Source organism: Schistosoma haematobium, chromosome 4 (assembly GCF_000699445.3).
Source record: "Schistosoma haematobium chromosome 4, whole genome shotgun sequence".
Taxonomy (NCBI): domain Eukaryota; kingdom Metazoa; phylum Platyhelminthes; class Trematoda; order Strigeidida; family Schistosomatidae; genus Schistosoma; species Schistosoma haematobium.
In genome coordinates this window covers 2,766,851-2,789,352 of record NC_067199.1, presented here as the reverse complement: position 1 = coordinate 2,789,352, position 22,502 = coordinate 2,766,851, and the positions used below count along the sequence as shown (strand labels likewise).

General features: G+C 35.5%; 1 protein-coding gene across 1 annotated transcript; it reads left to right on the top strand.

Annotated features, from left to right (window-relative positions):
- Positions 1-9,144: 9,144 nt before the first annotated feature.
- MS3_00010871 (uncharacterized protein) lies at positions 9,145-21,453 on the top strand (the record flags this gene model as incomplete). Its single annotated transcript, XM_035730965.2, has 11 exons — positions 9,145-9,150; positions 9,518-9,600; positions 9,796-9,916; positions 10,682-10,848; positions 13,419-13,524; positions 14,324-14,439; positions 16,360-16,453; positions 17,402-17,509; positions 18,065-18,141; positions 19,823-19,933; positions 21,237-21,453. 11 exons carry the CDS (start codon positions 9,145-9,147, stop codon positions 21,451-21,453), a joined length of 1,206 nt encoding a protein of 401 aa, XP_035588688.2.
- Between the last annotated feature and the right edge of the window lie 1,049 nt (positions 21,454-22,502).

Sequence of the window (22,502 nt, the reverse complement as noted above, 5' to 3'; positions counted from 1 at the left end):
TTCGTCATCAAATTGATAGTTATTGTACAGTAAAAAATTGTGGCCCTGAACTAGTCGCACATATATTTCAATAAAACTTAGAGTAATCACTATTTCTGTAGTATTTACGGTCATACGATCAAAATGTATTACTAGGGGTACAGAAAAATGACCATCGTCAGCCTAAAATTATTCTGAAAAATTTACACTACTTATTAAAATATAAGTAGCTTAAGGTTTGCCAAGTTTTAGATGTAAATTTGGCTACACTTGATCAATCAAGCGATCGTGATTAGAAGAGAACAAACAAAAAGAAAACCAGAACAATTTAGGCGAGTGAAGTGGAACTCATATAAGACAGGGAAACTGTTTTAATAGATTTGATAATCATATACACAATATTTTGAATACTAATGATTACAAGACAGAATCTAGTGAATTAGTATAACTTACAGGCAAATAATTAGGGTTTTTAGGTAGAACTAAACGACCTAATAAAAGTAGAGGATAAACATCTATCATTCTCTGTCGCTAAACATATAATTGAGACACGTCATAAGATTGATCTTAACTTGGCTTTTGTGGTGTTGTACAAAAGTGTAAAAGGGCGTATACTAAGGTTTATAGAAGCCTTAGCCATATGAAAATCCAAACTCCCTTTATGCAATCAAAAACAATTTGTTCTCAAATTAAACCTACCCTGGTAATATTAACTAATTGTCCAAACTGTTTTCACATTACTTCTTTATCATCCTTGTCTCCTCCTACCCTCCATTTCTAGTCTAGACTAGTTCTTACCAAGAATATAATGTGTGATCAGATTGTTCGAAAAATAGTGCATTAATATATCACCATATAGTTCTGATAATCTTTGTCTTCTTATTACATTATACGAAAGTTATCAAAGGGACGAATTGCTTTAGATTTTTAGGTAGAATTGCTTCGATATTTGAGTACAGTTCAAAATCCCTCCACGATAGTTCGCTTATATATTTTATAATTATTATTTGAGTTAAGGAAGATCGGCCATCATATTCAAACTGTTGTGCACATTTTGGCTTGCAGCATCAAATATAAACCATGAATATTTGCTTACACTGTATCTGAATAAGAATTCTGTGATTTTAAAAGTACTAATGATTGATATGACCCCACTATGGAATAATTCAGTTCGGAATAGTTGTTTTCCTTCAGAAAATAACATAATGATAGTTATATATTTGTAAAACAGTAATGTCAATCCGTATAAAGGTTTAAATTAGATGAACTAGTATCCTTTTAAAGGATAAACATTCAATGTACTATGAATAATAAAGAAATGACTATTAGAAGAATAAAATGAGAGAAAGTAACATAGAATAAGGGAAAATGACATTGATAATTGTTAATTATGTATGGTGTTTGTATGAACTAATCATTCGTTTTTGTACATGTTGACAGCTTGGTCTCGAATTCCCAATACCAATACATTTATTAGTGCGTTATTTCTAGGATCTCTAGTTTGTACTATATTTCAAATTACTTACTTACTTACTTACGCCAGTTACTCCCAATGGAGCATAGGCCGCTGACCAGCATTCTCCAACCCAACTATATTTCAAATACTTCTAATTATTACATTATGAGTAAACTAAATAAAGAAAAGTATACTATGTGGATTGCCTCAATATTAGGTCAAATCACAAGCACATAGCAACTCACGTACAATTGAGTTTGTTCTTATTTAATTCGGTTAAGCCCTTTTGTTGCCATCCTTACTATAACAACTTATTGTACCTTTATTATTGTTGTGCTTGTATGAAATATGTATGCTTGAACATTGTTTACCGTCTACGCATATATTCATTCTGCTAGCTTTATTATTAGCTGCTTAATTGATTCGATGATCCATTCATTTCCCTATATATATACATGTACATTTCCATTTTACACACTCTCGGTTCGCTGACTCGTTCATTTGCCTTCCTGCTTTATGGTCTGAGTTATCTGCTAATAAAACTGTAGTCGCTGCTTCTTTTTGCTTTCCGATTTCAAACACTGTTGAGGATTATATGATAACGGTTACGAGGGTGATTGGTTAACTAAGCACAGCCACTACAAACATTCTAAACAAAGATGGATAGCATCGGACAGTGGAATCAAGAACGCACATTTCGTCATATTTCAGACTCGTCAACCGGAGTTGATGTTCACTCTGGGATTCGAATTCAGTAGAGGTGAAATATGCGTTTTGGATTCCACTACTATTCACTATCCATCCTTGTTTGTTGATACTGTACAATTTACTAACAAAATGTAAATAAATATTCTTCATTTTTATAAAGAAAACAGACAAGCCCTTCTTTAAAACACTTTTGAAATTTATGAAATGAACATAACAACTTTTCATCATAATAAAGAAATGAGTAGTCGCTTAGCGAAAAGAAACCAATTAATGGAAATAAATACAGATTCCAATTTTGATTATTTTCATTATGATTAAACCTCGGTCGATCAATTCAAATGAAATTGAGTGATGGTTAGTGAATTCCATTTTATACTAATGTAAATTAATCCATCAGTGAAACCTATTACCTTTGTGGTGGTTCCCAAACAAAAGGAGCTTACACAAAATATATTGATACACTAGGTTAATAATTTGAATAATTTGAATAATTTTTTTCTGGTTAGCGTTTTTTTAGCGAGTTAGTTTTCTACGGGATGGGGACGCTAACCCCATGCCCAACCCTCCTCCTTTATCCGGGCTTGGGACCGGCAGTAGCCCCCGGAGGGACTCCAGGCGGAGTTCTACTGTATGGGGCAGAAACCTGGAGAACTACAAAAGCCATCATCCAGAAAATACAGGTGTTTATTAACAATTGTCTACGCAAAATACTTCAGATCCATTGGCCGGACACTATTAGCAACAACGTACTGTGGGAGAGAACAAACCAGATCCCAGTGGAGGAAGAAATCAGGAAGAAGCGCTGGAAGTGGATAGGACACACATTGAGGAAAGCACCCAACTGTGTCACAAGACAAGCCCTCACATGGAATCCTGAAGGTCAAAGGAAAAGAGGAAGACCAAAGAACACAGTACGCCGGGAAATGGTGATAGACATGAGAAAAATGAACAAGAATTGGATGGAACTAGAAAAGAAGGCCCAGGATAGAGTGGGTTGGAGAATACTGGTCAGCGGCCTATGCTCCATTGGGAGTAACAGGCGTAAGTAAGTAAGTAAGTAAGGTTAATAATGGTATACCAAAAAAAAATTAATAGTAAAGAAACCTAGATGTCTGTCCGTTAGTAAAAACCCAAAGGTAACAAAATACTGTTAGCAATACAAAAGGTATATTAAACAAACAGACACTAACAGTTACTATAGAATGAATGTTACTTGTGAACTGCCTCGTGAGAACAACGACCACAAATTGAATTCACTTGATTGACAAGTGTTCCTCTGCAAGTGACTGCACCAATGACGTAATGAGAAAGACGGAATCCAATAGTATTATACAATAGTAAACCGCGCCAAAAGTCCAATGTTGAGTCGGAAGGCCTATAATGATGTTATAATACTATTATAGTCTTCAATCAAAACGGTGGCCAATAAAAAAGAAGAACAAACGGCGTAGATAGTGTTCTATATTTTAAACAACGCGGTAGTAGCAGTGTATAACTGTTATGACGTGAAAAATAAATGCTGCTGATTAAGGGGTAGCGAATTATTGATCGAACCAAAGACGCACCAACACGTAGAACGACCTAGGTTTCTGATTGGTCTCGCTTCCCTGTCTAGCCCAGCCAGATGAGTCCAGAACGCAAGTCACAGCCTCGGATATATGAATCATTATGTTTCAAACATACTTTGTTTATATACCAGTCAAGCAGACCACAACGTACCATAAAATAGAATATAACATTTTGTACAATAATGGCCAGTAGGAAAATGACACGTTAAACAAATATTGACCAATAAGATGATACCATTCCATGTCCAAGGATAGCATTAGGCTTAACAGGATAATTTTTGGGATATTTTCCTGAATATCCCAACAATACCATTCATCGAAACAATTATCATCGTCTTTTCTAACAAGTGATACAGCAAAACAACAGCTATTGAATAAAAATGTGGTTACAACTAAAGTGTGACAAATTAGAGAAAAAATGTGGTTTTTATTTTTGTTGTTACAAAAATCACTGAATATATGTCACCATACCTTTTATATAATCAGTTGAACAAATTAATAAATCGCCCGTTAATATGACTTATCAAATACAACATGGAGAATAAGATCCCAGTCACACTTGATGGAGAAACTCAGGGAGAGTTGGAATCGTTCACTTATCTAAGTAGCATCATCGATGAACAAGGAGGATCCGATGCACACCGAAAGTCGAGCAGTGGCAAAGCGAAAGCAACATTCCTACAATTGAAGAATATATGGAACTTACCAAGTGATTTCTGAGGATCTAACATCCCCAACACATTAATTAGTTCATTTTTGCTGTTCTATTTCTACTTTATGGTATATTGAAAGGTAAGAACTTTGACAAATTGATAGACATCTAATATAATCAAATATATATATATATATATTGAAGAATGGATCTGAACTAATGAATTACCACTTGCGATCGCATTATGTAACTTTAAGTTACATGATTTAAGAATTATCACATGGCAAAGCAAGAGCCTTAATCTTAAAATCAAAAAATATATGCAACTCAAAACAACTGTCTGTCAATAATATCAAAGTCACAATCTTCAATTACAACGTCAAGACTGTTCTACTGTGCATGGAGCTGAAACCTCCAGAACCACTACAACCATCATCAAAAAGTTACAAGTATTTATAAATACTTATCTACGCAACATACTCAACATCCAACATTGGCCGGATACCATCAACAACAGACTTCTGCAGCAGAGAACAAACCAGATTACAGCAGAAGAGTAAATTAGGAAAACACGTTAGAAATGGATAGGACATACATCATAGAAATCATCGAACTGCATCACGAGGCAAGCTCTCATTTGGAATCGTGAAGGGAAGTGAAAAAGAGGAAAACCAAAGAACACATTACATCGAGAAATAGAAGTAGATATGTAAAGGATGAATAACAACTGGGAAGAAGTGTAAAGGATTGTTTGGAACAGGGCTGGATGGAGAGTGTTGGTGGTTGGCCTATTCTCTTTCACGAGGAGTAAGAGGCGTAATTTGATGAGCAACTAATAGACTTATCGCTCCACCAAATTTTATCAGAAAATCTTTTCTATTTCAACAGAAACTAGAACCAATGGGACCACTGTTCAGGAGCACAGATACACATATGCATAGGAACAGTCTTAAAATTGAAATAAGAGTTGCTATGCACTTCCTTAAATGAATGGAAAAGTAAATCAATTCTCAAGATTTAACAGATCTTGATTAAACGCAACCATTCAATCACAAAAGATTCGTCATTAAAGCTTGACAAAGGTGATTTGAAGACAATTTCTTTTTTGAAAAGTCGATTTCATTGGATCAAACCTGAGGTATTACGAAAAGAATAATAAATTGTATAGTCAGTAAATGAAATAGATATGAGTAGTAGTATATCAATCTGATTGTAAGGCTTTGAATTACTTATTTTTATAAATGACTTATCCCAATCAAACAATCATTCGTGTTTTCGTTGTGTTATGTTAATTCTGTGTTTTTAAACGTAGTTCTCTTAATAATTAAAATAAATCATTATTCCCTAATCGGTTATTGTATCTTCTGATATTCGTGTATTATGTGTACGGAATCAGTTGCTCAAAGTTATGTCTAATTATCGTCAGGATATAATTTAATCAGACTATCAATCGAGTTCAACATTCATGGACAATAATTCTGTCATTGACTATCTCATTTACTTACACCTTTTACTTCCAATAGAGTATAGGCTGCCGACCAGTATTCTCCAACTCACACTATCCTCGACCTTCCTTTCTACTTCTATCCAATTGTTGTTCAATCTTCTCATATCTGTCTACATTTCTCTGAGTAATGTTTCTTTGGTATTCCTAGCCTCCTTTGGCCTTGAAAATTCAAACTAAGGACTTGTCTTGTGACGCAGTTGGCTACTTTCCTCAATGTGTGTCTTATCCACTTCCAGTGCTTCGTCATCACTACTTCCTCCGCTGGGATCAGGTTTGTTCTCTCCCACAGTACGTTGTTGTTGATGGTGTCTGACCAACGGATTTGAAGAATTTTGCGTAGACAACTGTTAATAAACACTTGTATCTTCTGGATGATGGCTTTCGAAGTTCTCCAAGTTTCTACCCCATACAGTGCAACTGTCTTGACATTTGTATTGACAGTTGTTGTGGTATGTAAATTGACTTTTTAGTGTACTGAAAAATTCGACAGTCAACTATTATTCATGAAAATGTAATTATTTGGAACAGAAGTTCTAATCATTAAAAAAATGTAATTTAATAGTTGATTTCATGAACCATGGAAACCTTGAAAACCGATTCATCATAACCTTTGGACCATTGAGCCCGCATCCAACAGTTTTAATGTCTAACTACAACTAATCCACGAAATTGAGCGACGCATCCACCATTGTCATCAGTGAGTTACTATCTCACAACTGACTCGGTTGTATTGCTTTTGATAAATTTCGATAATGCAATGAAAAGACGAAGATCAACAGAACTATGTGATGATACATTTGCGTAGTACATTTCGAACAATTTGATCACATATAATGTACTTATTAAAACATGTTGTATATGACAATTAAAAGGTCAACTAAACAGGTTAAAGGTAAGCCATAACAAAGGAAATCAAAATAATAAAGTACACAAAAACAATGTAATAATCACTCTGGATAATCAATTAGTATTACGACGATAGGTTAAGGGTAAGAACAAATTTTTTTTGAATATAAAAAAGAGGTTTCAATTTTCGCATAGCCAAGGTTTCAATAAACCTTAGTATACACTGTGCGGCCCTTTATTTTGTCGTCATTTAGATCGAACGATGTTGTCGAAAGGGCTCTTCCCTTCAGTGGTTCGAGATCTGACTTCAAGGAGATCTTAACGATGATTCTTGTTGAAATATATATGTCGCCTATCCGTCGACTTTAATCGCATTAGTCAATAACGGATTTAGATAAGTTAAATAACGAGAATGAACTTTTGAATACATATTTTTTGTATATGAAGTGAATGGAATGGAGAGAATAGAAACGACGAACAGTGGAGATGACGGGTAAGCCAACTACCATTTAACCAAGCATTAAACAATAGTTATAGTTACACAAAAATAGGTTGCAGACATGTGATGAGTAAATGGGATAAGAAGTGTACACACACCTACGCGCTCATATAAAAACAGTCAAGATCGATAAGCGAATAAGTAACGAGGTGAAAATGTGACTCAAGTAGAATGAATTGATTGACCTGTCCGAAAGCCAGAATAAATTATATGGGCTTAACATAATAACCGACACTACAACGCCCTTGAAGACTTTTGTACAACACTACAAATACTGACTTAATATCAACATTATGATCAGACTCAGTCAAATGTTTCGCAATAGGGAGGGGGGAAGATTTTGTTTTGAAACTAAGTTAAACTTATTCAAGTTAAGAGAATCACCAATCAAATCAAATTGTCCAGAATCTTTGAATTTAAGACAAAAAGTAAACCTACATTATTCTTTTCTTTCGTTTTTCTTTTCTCTTTTCTTTTCTCTTTTTGTTGTGTGAATTGGTTTTATTCTCCATCGAAACTGTTAAAAGTATAGTGAGAAATAAACCAACGAGATAGACCGGAGACATTAGATTGGTCTGTGAACTTCAGACAACAACAACAACATGTATATATATATATATAGGTATACATATGACATAAGTTAGTTACCACCATACTTAACAGATATGCTTATTCATTTATTCATTAAATGGTTTTTCATTTTGATCATATGTCATATTGTCAATTCGACATCATTCTGTGGTTCACCTCCTTTAGTGAAATTGGTAGTTTCAATATTGCTAGAGAATTTGATTGAAATTTTAGGATCATACTGTCACTGTATATTCGGATGATGTCGAGAGACGGAATACAGCGCCAAAACATTTAAAGTTTTATACGTATTTTACTTTTAATTTCCGCAGATTGAAACATTATGTTAAACTCTTGGTAATTCACATGATTTATGATAAACATTTTTCTCAGTTTAGTAATGTTTTTCATTGTTTCTATGAATGATTTAATTGTAACAGTTTTAAGTTTTGATTAATATGATTTTCGTTGAAGTAATAAGTAGGAGGAAGCGGTCATCCAGTACTTCCAGATTCTCCATGATACTGTATCATCAATTGACTCATGATCTCAACTATTAAAATTAATATAATATTCACAAAAACCGTTTTTGATGTTAATCAACATATACTCACTAGTGACTTCGCAGATGACCTAGCCCTCCTATCACGTACACACGAACAGATGCACATGAAGACAGCCAGTGTAGCAGCAGTCTCTGCATCAGTAGGCTTCAGTATACACAAAGGGAAAACCAAGGTCCTCAAATTCAAAGCGGAGAACAGCAATCCAATCACTCTTGATGGCGAAACTCTGGAAGATGTAGAGTCCTTCACATACCTAGGAAGCATCATCGATGAACAAGGAGGTTCAAATGCAGACGTAAAGGCGAGGATCGGCAAAGCAAGGGTCGCATTCCTACAATTGAAGAACATATTGAACTCAAAACAACTTTCAACCAATATCAAAGTGAGAATCTTCAATACGAACGTCAAGGCAGTTCTACTGTATGGAGCTGAAACTTGGAGAACTACAACAACCACCATCAGGAAGGTACAAGTATTTATAAATAGCTGTCTTCGCAAGATACTCAACATCCATTGGCCGGATACCATCAGCAACAGCCTTCTGTGGGAGAGAAAAAACCAACTTCCAGCTGAAGAAGAAATTAGGAAAAGACGATGGAAATGGATAGGACATACATTACGCAAATCGTCAAACTGCATCACGAGGCAAGCCCTAACTTGGAATCGTGAAGGGATGTGAAAAAGAGGAAGGCCAAAGAACACATTGCGTCGGATAATAGAAGCAGATATGAAAAGGATGAATTACAACTGGACGGAGCTAGAAAGGATTGCCCAGGACAGGGTTGGATGGAGAATGCTGGTGAGCAGCCTATGCTCCTTCACGAGGAGTAACCGGCGTAAGTAAGTAAGTAAGTAACTCACTGATAACAATGGTGGATGGTGATGGAACTTCGTGGATTGACTGAAGTAAGTCATCAATGTCATTGGATGCCGGCCAGCTCAATGGTGTAGAGATTAAGCACTCGCGCGTATGACTGATAGGTCCTGGGTCGGAATCTCTCGAGGCGGGATCGTGGATGCGCACTGTTGAGGAGTTTTATAATAAGGCGGAACGGCCGTCAGTGCATCTAGGTTTTCTATGATGATCTAGCTTCAATTGACTCATGATCTCAATTATTAAAATTAATAATGTAATACTTTATTTGTGTTATTTTACATTTTAACAGAAATTTGCACAAGTAGCAATAAAGTATTGGGAAGAAGCATTGACAGTCAAGAAACCTGGAAGTGGAAAACAACTAGCAAAAAGGTGATTGTACTGTTAGCTTACTTGTTTATTGATATGTAATCATTAGCATTCTTGTCACACTTGTGATTCTTGTCATTTCAATGTTTGAAGGTATCTTGTTAAGTAACTTAAGTAATTCACTATTCTAGATTAAAACTTAATAGATAGATTTCTTTTATTCTTAAATGAAAAACTTTCTTATTTTGTTTCATCAAGGTATTGTGAAAGTGGATACTATCGCACAGTTACTGCAAATAATTCCATAGTCTGTTACAAGTCGAAGTGTAAACGCGATGTTCTGTGCGGAGGGGTGAAAATTCCAGATCAGTATGTAGGGGTGAGTATGAGTACAGGTGTAATATTTTTAAAATGCAACAATGAGATGTGTATTAGATTTTTAATTCATTTCTTATAAGTGATTGAATGTGTGAAATACAGAATACTCAATAATGCACATCTACGATTCCGCCCGCGGGATTCGAACCTAGAACCTTCAGTCTCACACATGTACGCTTATCTTCTAGATCACTGAGTCGGGATAATTATAGAATCAACATTGAAATGTAGTCTCTTTAGAAACAAATATAGATTTGTATATTAATATTATCATAATTGTGAATACTCTTTCTCGAAATTCGGTGTATGACTTTTGTCATACAACAGCTATGATAGCCTGAACAGAGATTAGATACAACACTGTTTAAGTTATTTCATCATCCTTTAAGATTATGTACATTCATTCAACGAGAATTGAATAAAAAACAACTAATCATCTTCAGGAGTTATTCAAGCTCTATATACGTAAAAATGAGATTACTTGAACTAGATTTCAATTCGTAAAACAATGATGTGTATTTTGATGGAGTTTTGTTCTTTGAGCTCAATGGTTTAATCATGGGGCTTTCATCATCCTTCTGAATGACATCATCAGCACAAACTTCTACTTGAAGCTCCACAACCAAAACATCCAACTTAGAGAACAAAACTTCATCAAAATCATCCACCTGAGCTACAAATCTTCTCCATCATCTCAATGGTCTACATTTTATTAGTTGTGTTTAGAATATTACGATTCAATTATTCTATCATGATTATCTTTCAGGAATGTTATCAATTAAAAAATAACCGATTGCATAGATCTTACAGAAATGGAAGTGGAATACCATCTGACGGTTATGTCCTATTTGTTGATGCTATAAATACAATTACCTGTTATGGTGGTGCAGCAGCATATGCATCATCATGCTTAATGGATGAGGAAACAGATAGGTAATTAGATATATTTATTAGAGCATATTCTTGTTTTAGATGAAAGAAAAATGACTGAATTGCTTGTTCAAAGACCAATGTTTTTAACTATAATACTCTTAAATCAAATGTTTACGATAATATTGTGGAAGTTAAGGAATTGCCTTCCAATTTTATCCATTCAGTAGTTGTTCTTTGAATCTGTTTTGAAATACAAGTACAAAATAGACATGCATTGTATTTAAAGTTACTTAACTGGATGATGGTTAGCAGTGAAATCCAGGATGCGTGTTTCATCCTATCTAGGACTCGTCAGTCGGATATACCTGCTTCACTTCGATGATGTTCATTCTGGGACTCAAACCCAGTACTATTCGCTTTAAGCGCCATCACGTTATTCACTTAGCTACTGTTTCCAGATAGTTACTAGCTAGTACAATGAGGTGAAGTTTAATCAATCTTTGTATTGGTTGTTTGAATCTTCTCATGGAAATTTATGACTGTAATTTAATGACTTAAGACACCATCAGAACAATCTGCACATGATGAACGTATACCAATAACAGACTGATGAACTGTAGTCCTAAATATCAACGAGAACACTGAAACAATCAATACACATATGAATAAAATATAGCAGTTTAACTTACGCTGTCCCAAATTTCTAAACAATAAGTAGCTACACTTTAAATTTGATGCAACTAAGAAAAAGTAAACATCTGAGCAATAAGAAATAGGTTAGACTATTTCCATGAAACTGTCGCACGTGAAAGTCGAATTAGTCACTAATAGCAAGTCTGTAAACGTTATTAGCACTTTAAGTTCATTAAATTAAAATCGATAATTAGTACAATTCATTCTTTAAACCTTGAATTTAGTTTACGAGTGATTTATCTCTGTCCAGAACACACAGACCTTCCTATAGACGTCACTCTACCAACGACCAGGATGGCAATCCGAATAATCAGGAGCGGGAAAGCAACAGGACCCGACAATATACCAGCTGAAGCACTGAAGTCAAACATCGAAGTAACTGCAAACATGCTCCGCGTTCCATTCAAGAAGATTTGGGAGAAGGAACAAGTGTCGACGGACTGGAAAGAAAGACACCTCATCAATATACCAAAGAAAGGTCTGAGTATATGTGAGAACTACGGAGCCATCACACTACTGTCAGTACCAGGAAAAGTTCTCAACAGAGTGTTGCTGAACCGAATGGAAGATTCAGTAGACACCCACCTTTAAGATCAACAGGCTGGATTCTGTAAGGATCGGTCGTACACAGACCAAATTTCGACGCTACGGATCATCGTCGAACAATCAGTTGAATGGAACTCATCACTATACATCAACTTCATTGACTATGAGAAGGCGTTTGACACTGTGGATAGGAGAGCATTATGAAGACTTCTTCGACTCTATGGAGTTCATGAGAAGATAATCAACATTATCGGAACTCACACGACGGACTACAGTGCAAAGTCATGCATGGAAGACAGCCGACAAATGCATTCCAAGTAAGGACCGGAGTCAGACAAGGCTGTCTACTCTCCCTTTTCCTCTTTCTTCTGGTGGTTGGCTTGATTATGAAGACTTCACATCTGAGGGGAAGCACGGAATACAATGGACAGCTCAGAATCAATTAAAAGATTTGAACTTCGCAGATAAATTGGCCCTCCCACACCATACACACAAACAAATGCAAATGAAGACGACTAGTGTAGCTGCAGCCTCTGCATCAGTCGGCGACAACATACGCAAACGAAAAAGCAAGAGCCTTAATCTTAAAATCAAAAAAATATATGCAACTCAAAACAATTGTCTGTCAATAATATCAAAGTCACAATCTTCAATTACAACGTCAAGACTGTTCTACTGTGCATGGAGCTGAAACCTCCAGAACCACTACAACCATCATCAAAAAGGTACAAGTATTTATAAATACTTATCTACGCATCATACTCAACATCCAACATTAGCCGGATACCATCAGCATCAGCCTTCTGCAACAGAGAACAAACCAACTTCCAGCAGAAGAGTAAATTAGCAAAACACGTTAGAAATGGATAGGACATACATTATGGAAATCATCGAACTGCATCACGAGGCACGCTCTCACTTGGAATCGTGAAGGGAAGTGAAAAAGAGGAAAACCAAAGAACACATTACGTCGAGAAATAGAAGTAGATATGTAAAAGATGAATAACAACTGGAAAGAAGTGTGAAGGGTTGTTTGGAACAGGGTAGGATAGAGAGTGTTGGTGGTTGGTCTATTCTCCTTTACGAGGAGTAACAGGCGTAAGAAAGTAAATAGATTGTCAACTCTAAAGTAGATAGGTTTGAACGAATGATCTTTTTTTTGTAATCCCAGTAACACGAAACACTCATTCAACAAATTACATAAGATATTATGTCACTAAACCAACTACCCAACTATCTACAATGTCTATTGAATTAAATATGTAATGTAATACTGGATAAATTTAGATTACAAAATGAAATTGTGATGTAACTACTTACTTAATTACTTTAATTGAGAACAATTCATTCATTGTTTTATATCCGTATATTGATACTACTTAATACTTTAGGCCAATTCTTGGATTTATAAATGTTTGCCCAGGAAATATGGGAGTCCATTATCCTGAAGATAGAATATCAATTGGAGTTTTCCTACATGAAATTGGTCATGCACTTGTAAGTTCATTTATTATTTTGATAAGATAAAGAGTATTTTTCTATTCATTGAGATCACTGAACAATTATATTGAAATATATCTAGCATTGAGATTGTGAAGAAGATTTCTAGCTCAAATGGATGATTTTAATGGACTTTCGTTCTCTGGGATGGATAGGTTGATCGTGAAGCTTTCATTGTTTTTCTGAACGACATCATCAACACAAACTTCAGTCAGACTTCCATCTATTGTTCAGAAGAACGATGAAATCTCCGTGATCAAACGATCATGCAGCTCAGAGAACAAAACTCTATCAAAATATATTTGGCAACAACAGATATCTTAATGTTTAGTTTTTCTATTATGACCTCCTGATTACCTCAAACCATCGAAAAAAAGCATAGAATATAAAGTCTTTACGACCAGTGACCACGCTGATAACTAACCGATAAAACTTGATCAACGCTAAGAGCTACGTAAACATGACCTAAGTTAACTATTAATTTTATAGTTGAATTCATGAGTCAGTTGAAGCTAGACCACGGTAGAAAACCTGGAAGCATTATACAGCTGAGGAGTCCCATACTAGGATATAATAGCATCTTAGTAAAATCTGAGAATTATACAGTAATTGCTTCATTTACAAAATGTCAATCAGTTCTTTCTTCATAGTGTTATTCAGTTATTTATCTGAAACTAGTGTTAATATTCTTGACATGTTGGTGTTGTAAATATGAACAGGTATATACAATCTCATATGTACTATTCTGATTCTGTATAGTCATTACTTAACATTTTTAAAATGTATTATATTTTAGGGATTTTCATCATACAACTTCGCTTTTATGCGCTTTCCAAATGGGACACCTCGAACTCCCAGGGACGAAACACGTAAGCCAAAGTACAGAGATAAATATGGACATTATATTCCGAGGTGAGAATTTCATGTTTCTATATATTCAACCAATAGAAATTCAGGAAACTTTTAATACAGAAATATAAGTATAGGGTTGTGGAGATTATTAAGATTTTGATTAAGATCATGAATGTATTGATGTCAGACTACCATTGAAAACCTGGAATCACTGGTCGGCCACTTCGTTCTATTGTGGGACTCCTCAGCAGTACACATCCGTCCAGTGCTTCCAAGTTTTCAATGGTGGTCTAACATCAATCAGTTAATGATCTCAATTAAAAAAACTTAATAATCTCCACAACCCTATATTGATAATTACCATGTGCTTACTGGTAACTAGCTTCGTGTGGGAATTCTCGGAGTTCTAGTGAGAAGCCGTGACCAGTGGAGTTATTCCGTGATGGGTAGAGACAGGTATCTACCTCAGTACAATGGAAGATGGTCGCGCCATTACGTGGATTGATTGAAGTTAGACATCGACACCATCGGATGTCGGCTCAGTGATTTAGAGATTAAGTGTTCGCGCGCAGGACGAAGACCCCAGGTTGGAACCCCGCGAGCGTGATCATGGATACGCACTGCCGAGGAGTCCCACAATAGAACGAAGTGGCCGTCCAGTGCTTCTAGATTTTCAGTAGTGATCTAACATCAACCAGTTCATGATCTCAATCAAAAACCTAATGAAGAAATAGAAATGTACTATTTGTTATTGCATTGAGTAAATTACGATGTTTTATATATAAAGGTATAAAATCAGTTACAAATTCAGTTTTATACAGATTTCATTGACTATTATTTTCTAAAATTTACCTCTGTCATTGTCTAAAACCATGTTTAGTATTTAAAAAGTCACTTCTCTCAAATCGCCATAGACAATATGTCCTATCAACAGTGTTTTCAGCATCATTATGTGACTGGAATTCACTATTAGGTTTGAAACAAAAGAGCAGACTGCTGACTCAGATATATATTTTTATTGCAATGATAACTTCATTTAGATGAATGAACAATACTATGCAAGTAATCGTTGACAGATAGGCTAATCTTAACCATGTGAACACATAAGTTAGATCTGTAACTGATGTATCTCAGCGTCAAAAAAAAATCAAAACTCTAAACCCAAAGTTACTCTTCATTTGCATATGATTGATTTACTTGTGTATTGATATAATAATAATAGAAGCTCTGTACTGATCTTTAAAGGTAGATTTCACACATCATATGTTATATATAATTAGTCGCAAAAATGCCCTGGTACGACCGAGAGTGAGGAGAGTCGGCTCTCTCTCCCTCGAAATGCCCTCACATGGCCATGAGTATACAGTCACTGCCAGGGGAGTCCTACCCACTGCTTTCTCGCACCAGGAGTGTCGCTTATGAAGTTGAGAGGACAAAAAGCGAATGTCTGGCACTTTAAACGGGTTGGTGGATATGGAAGATCCACAGAGGTGAGTTGGAAAACCCTAATTCTAAACTAATGGTGCACATGAACTCCATGATCTAGAAGGAACAAGTGGCGTATGAACGTATTGTTGATCACGAACTACCGTGGGACTGCATCTCCTGAAGTTGCTCCACTGCTTTGTGGATTGGACCTTTATATAGAAGTCTCTGGATGTGGTCCCCTAACAAAGCGATCTGCTTCGGTTTGGGCACCCGGGCAGTATCCCAGCCCACACACAAATCAAATGACTTGTGTGGCGCATATATATTCGATGCGCCTTTGTACCAATATTTACGATCAATAAATAAACAATTAGTTAGGATGATGACCCTAATATTTCATTTACGGTTCACCATACAAATCTATTTGAATAATTCTTGAAAACTACTGTTTTGTGTAGCGTTATCACCAGGCTTTCTTTCGAAGGAATATTTTTTAAAGAATTTATGTGCTTATATTGCAAGTTTTTGATATTTCGAACGTCTTCTTCACAGTATCAACACTATCCAAAAGATCACAAGAAGATGGAGAAGTGCGGCAGGATGGTTTACAAAAGACTTTTATGCTTTCGTTACTCCTAAAATCCTGGTTAGTTAAGTCTTTTATACAATTCATATCATTTTATGATGAAGAAAATGTTAGATAGAAATTCACTAACTCACCTCGAACGAAAAGAAATTTTTCTCATCGACTGATGTACACTATCTTAACTGATAGGTCCTGGGTTTGTATCTCGTGAGGTGGGATAGTGGATAAGCACTGCTGAGGAGTCTCATAGTAGGACAAGACGGCCGTCCACTGCTCCAAGATTTTCTGTGGTGGTCTAACTTCAATTGACTCATAATCTCAACCACTGAAATTATATCATCTTTCTGAATGAAAACCCTTAAACTAATCATATATGGATTATCAAGAAGGGGTTTTGTGGATATTATAGTAATTTAATAGTTGAGTTCATGAGTCAATTAAAGCTAGACCAACATAGAAAACCTGGAAGCACTGGACAGCCAACTCGTCCCATTTTGGGACTCCTCAACAGTGCGTATCTACGTTTAATTTGTGTCTACTTGTATGTAACCATATGTTAAGAAGAAACAAGTGTTTTGTGTTTCTTGGTGTTGGTTGGTTATCAGTGAAAGTGTTTATGTCGTTTAAAGAAAAGAATTTATTGTTATTTAGTGTATGAATCCATAGACTGACTTTATTGTATTTAATTATTTAGAAATAGAACAAAAAAATTATTATCAGTATGGAGTTGTGGAAGTTATTAAGTTTTATTTTTGTTGAGATCAGTGGCCTAGAGATTAAGTGTTCGCTCATGAAATCGAAGGTTCTGGGTTTGACTCCACGAGCATGATCGTGGATGCACACTGTTGAGGAGTCCCACAATAGGACGAAACGGCCATCTAGTGCTTTCAGGTTTTCAATAGACGTCTAACATCAATCGATTCATGATCTAAATCAAAAACAAAATTATTCTGGGTTTCTCTTCATTTAATTAAAAAGAATCAAATTGTACATACTTATAATATTTAGAACGCTGCGAAAAAACATTTCAATTGTGAACAGTTAGATGGAGCAGATTTGGAAAATCAATACCAAACTGGACCGATAGGATCGCATTGGGAGGGAAGAACATATTCAGTGAGTTTACTTAAGTATGAATATGAATTTTGTACATTCTTAAATTGTGTGATAAACAACGGTCAAAATAATATATTTTGCTATTTCTGAAATTATTTGCATTGAATTAAGAGTATTAAGGAGTTAAGTAGCAAATAAAGTCAACATGTTAAACAATTACCGTGATATTAGACTTTTGTTAAGAGTGACAGTTATTTGTGACGTTGTGACGCACGTTTTGTCCTATTTGGGACTCGTCAGCTGGATGTACCTGAATCCCGGAGTTGATGTTCTTTCCAGTTGACGAATCCTAAATAGAATAAAATACGGGTCTTGGATCCAGCTGCAATCATCATTAATTACTTATGTGAACAAAGTAACACATTTCGGTACGGTAAGCAGAGCTTTTTCATCTATTATTAGTAGTAGGGTATACACTTTGTTGATGATAGTTCAGTAAAGGTTAGGACGTAAATATTATTGAGAATAATATAGCATAAAAAACCGTATTCTTGTATAACCATAAATGTTAGTTGCTTCATTGTTTATGTAGTGTATTATCATCTTGGATTTCAGAGCGAAATAATGGCTGGAAGAATACAAATTGATTACTCTGTATCGCGTGTTACTCTTAGCTTCTTTGAGGATTCGGGGTAAGCAAAGTTAGACAAAGTAATTACCTATTTTTTATTACAACGATGGATATAAAAGAATAATGTCAATTGTCATGCAGAATCTCTGATAAAAGATTTGGTTTCGTTAACGATTTCGAAATCTGAACTCCACGAGCCTATGTTTACAGGTTTTGGAAGGATGTTATTAGAGGCAGTGTTACGGACGGTCCATCTTTACTGTAACTGTTACCTTACTACACATTTTTTTGAGAAACTGAATGAATCGCACAGTCTATGAACCTACTTCTGTCTGTTATAACTTGTGGACTTGTGCCCCGATCAATATGTGCCGTAATGATACCGCCAATTAAAGAACAGTGATTATTCGACCAGACTAATAACGCATAAAACAAGTACGAAGAGTTTACAGTCTTTATCCATCCATCTACCTGTTTAGTCCTGCAGGTTAAGTCCAGAACACCAATCTCAGCCTCTGCAATATGAATTATGTATTTCAAACATACTGGGCTCATATACCAATCAAACAGGCCACATCGTACCATGAAATTGGAAATAACATTTGTACAAGACCAAGTTAAAAGTGACTGTGAATGCGGGAGACTGTAATGAATAGACTGGACACAACTCAAGAACGGTAAATCGTATAATAATAGTCTATGGGTCGAAATAGCTCAAATCATAAGAGGAACAAAAATATGAATAATTTAGTTACTTAACAATTATACTATAAAAATATGTGTGTATGATTTGTCTATAAATGGATCCCAACAGTAACCATCCATTATTCTCGTCGGGATAGAACACTGTCGTAAACGCCAACATTGGCTCAGAGACATGATGGAAATGACTGAACAGACTGAAGGTTTCTGAACTCAGTTTCATATTTTTTATTAAGCGAATATAAAATATTTTCCAAACCAAAATACATTAAATGATTCATTCATATCAGAAAGGGGTTTTCTGGAGATTGTAGTAATTTCAATAGTTGAGATCATGGGTCAATTGAAGCTAAACCACCATCGAAAGCCTGGGAACTTTGGGAGGCCAACCCTTCGCATTGCGGGACTTCTCAGCAATGCTTACCCATGACCCCGTCCCGCGCGATTCGAACCCAAGACTTATTAATCTCGCGCAAGTACTCTTAAACTTCTCGGCACTGAGCCAGTCGGGATCTAACGGTGTTAATGTCTCACTTCAACTAGTCCACTAAATTGAGTGACACATCCGCCATACCAAACCCACAATAGTTTTGCATATACTTTAACCATGTCAACAAATGACAGGTTTATCCTTAATAAAACTATCTTTGTTATAAAACCTCAAATTTTGTTATGCAATACCACTCTTCTCAAAACTATATACACTTCATCACGTTCGTTGTTCTTCACTTTTTCTTTTTTATCACACTTGTCTAAAACACTCATTTTGAATTTATCTGGTAATCAGTCCTTTTCAGTTACAATAAACTATACTTACTTACTCACTTACTTAGTTACGCCTGTTACTCCTCGTGGAGCGTAGGCCTCCCATCAGCACTTTTCATCCAAAAAGTAAACTATAAATTAACTATCATCTTTACTTAGTAGTTTGTATTAATTATATCACCCTCTGGTGTATCTTGTACTAACTTTCATTATTGTTATTCATTCGTTAATGATGTGGAATTCGACTTTATAAATTCTTTTATGTCATTTCTAAGTTGGTACACTGTTGATTACTCAAAAGCAATGAAATGGGAATATGGTAGACAATTAGGATGTGACTTTAGCATGAAAAGTTGCCTCGACTATGCTCAAATTAGACGACAACAGTGAGTCAATTGTCATTTCATTTATGAGTTTATAATATTATTCTTTGTTCAATACCTTCATATGTCTAATCGACAAAATATATGTTACTTACTTACTTACGCCTGTTACTCCTCGTGGAGGAGCATAGGCCAACCACCAACACTCTTCATCAAACGCTGTTCCAAACAATCCTTCACACTTTACATATCTACTTCTATTTCTCGATGTAATGTGTTTTTTGGTTTTCCCCTTTTTCACTTCCCTTCACGATTCCAAGTGAGAGCTAGCCTCGTGATGCAGTTCGATGATTTCCATGATGTATGTCCTATCCATTTCTAACGTGTTTTCCTAATTTACTCTTCTGCTGGAATCTGGTTTGTTCTCTGTTGCAGAAGGCTGTTGCTGATGGTATCCGGCTAATGTTGGATGTTGAGTATGTTGCGTAGATAAGTATTTATATATACTTGTACCTTTTTGATGATGGTTGTAGTGGTTCTCCACGTTTCAGCTCTGTACAGTGGGACTGTTTTGGCGTTCGTATTTAAGATTGCGACTTTGATATTATTGACAGATAATTATTTTGAGTCGCATATATCCTCAATTGTTGGACTACAGCTCTTGCTTCGCTATGTAACTCAAAGTTACACAATGCGATCGCAACTGGTAATTCAATAATTCAGATCCATTCCTTAATATTTATATTTTTGATTATATTAGATGTCTATCAATTTATCAAAGTTTCTTACCTTTCAATATACCATCAAGTAGATCCCCAGAACTCATTTGGTAAATACCTTATTTTTGTAATTTTATTTTAAAATTTTGGATTTCTTGTTTTCGTACCAAAGGCGCTCATTTTCACTGTCGGGTTGTATTTCCCACTTGGGAGAATCTTAAACACTGTTGGTTCGTTGTATCTTTTAGTATGCAATTTTGTAACGCTTCCTAAGGACAATTCATTGCTGTATATATGTGTTTGATTTTTACCTGTTATTATTTCTTGTGCTTCTGGGTGCTTGCGGAGTATGTTCCTCTGTATCGAAAATGAAGTTCTCTCTCTAGTTAACGGGGCTGTGACGCATCAGAATAGCTAACTTATTGGTCTCAGGTCACAGAGTCCTTGTTTCGTTCTCAGACTAGGTGAACTTGTAATCACTTCAAACATTCCATAATGAAATTGTCTAACTGTTTACTGTTGATATTTAACTTCAAACATAATACTCTGTTTGTTGATGGCATAGTAAATTGTTTTGAATAAAGATACATGACGAAAAATGAAATTACTAATTGCCTTTAAAATTGATTGTTTGTTTTTTCGTTAAGCGGCAGGAAAATTATCCCATTCTGTGACACTGTCAATGAAGCAAGATGTCGGGATGCATTCTCATATGGAAGATGTATTATTGTGAGGTATGGAACCCCAGTTCCTAAAGAAGATCGGTTCTTCTCCAAAGCCCCATTTGACACTGAATATCCTCCTGAATATTTCGGTGGGAATGATCCATTTACAGACTATTGTCCAACAATGGCTGTAAGTTGATTGCTCCACATTCTTGTGAATATTTCACCTTATAACGTTTAATATTATGACCTAGGGTTCTCGGTCAACTTCTATAATCATTTTTCATTCCTGACCATAATCAGAAATTAACTATTTATAATTTAAAATATATTCGCCTGTACCGACTTTCATGTATGAATCTGTGACGAAAACATGAATTACCATCGTCGGTAATGTGTGATATTATCAATTAATCCTCCCATACAAGGACAAAATTGCTGTCCAATCCTACCAGGTTTTCAATGGTGGTCTAGCTTCAATGGAGTCATGAATACAATGATTGAAAATATTTAGGTTTTACAATGAATCATATTTAGATAAAAAGATATTTTCACTATTACTGTGAAATAATCTGAAATGATATAAATATAGAAACTATCCTACAACAAGCATTATAAGCAAAAGATGGATAGTGGATATCAGTGGGATCCAGGACGCGCATTTTGTCCTGTTCGCCACTTGTCAGTAAGATGGACCTGCATCTCAGATTTGATGTCCACTCTGGGACTCGAACCCAATACTGTTCGCTTCAAACGCCAACAAATTTCGATTATGGTTCACTTTGGTTAAACCCTTAACAGACAACCTTATTTGAACCGTAACAATTCTCATATTTCTTTGTCCTGTTATGATCACTAGGTAACATAACAGAATCTAGCTAAAATGTTGATTGCTTATATATCATTCGATCATTCATTCCGATCCCTATGTATTTATGTACTCGAATCCGATTATTAGCTTTTGGTTTGTCTTGCTGTGCCTTTATGCAACTTGACTATAAATTTGCCTATGTAATTGCACGCATACACATATACGCCTCTCTGCTTCAAATTTGCTTGGTGTGCTTATAACTTTGTGATCTGTGCTATCTGCTAATAGACTGCAGTTTCCGCTTCTTATTGCCTTCCAATTTCAAACACCGTTGAAATTTCCATAATAATGGTTATCGAGGGTGATCGATTAACGGAACAAAGCCACTACATAATCATATTTATATAAATAACAAGTACTTTTAATGGGATATATGG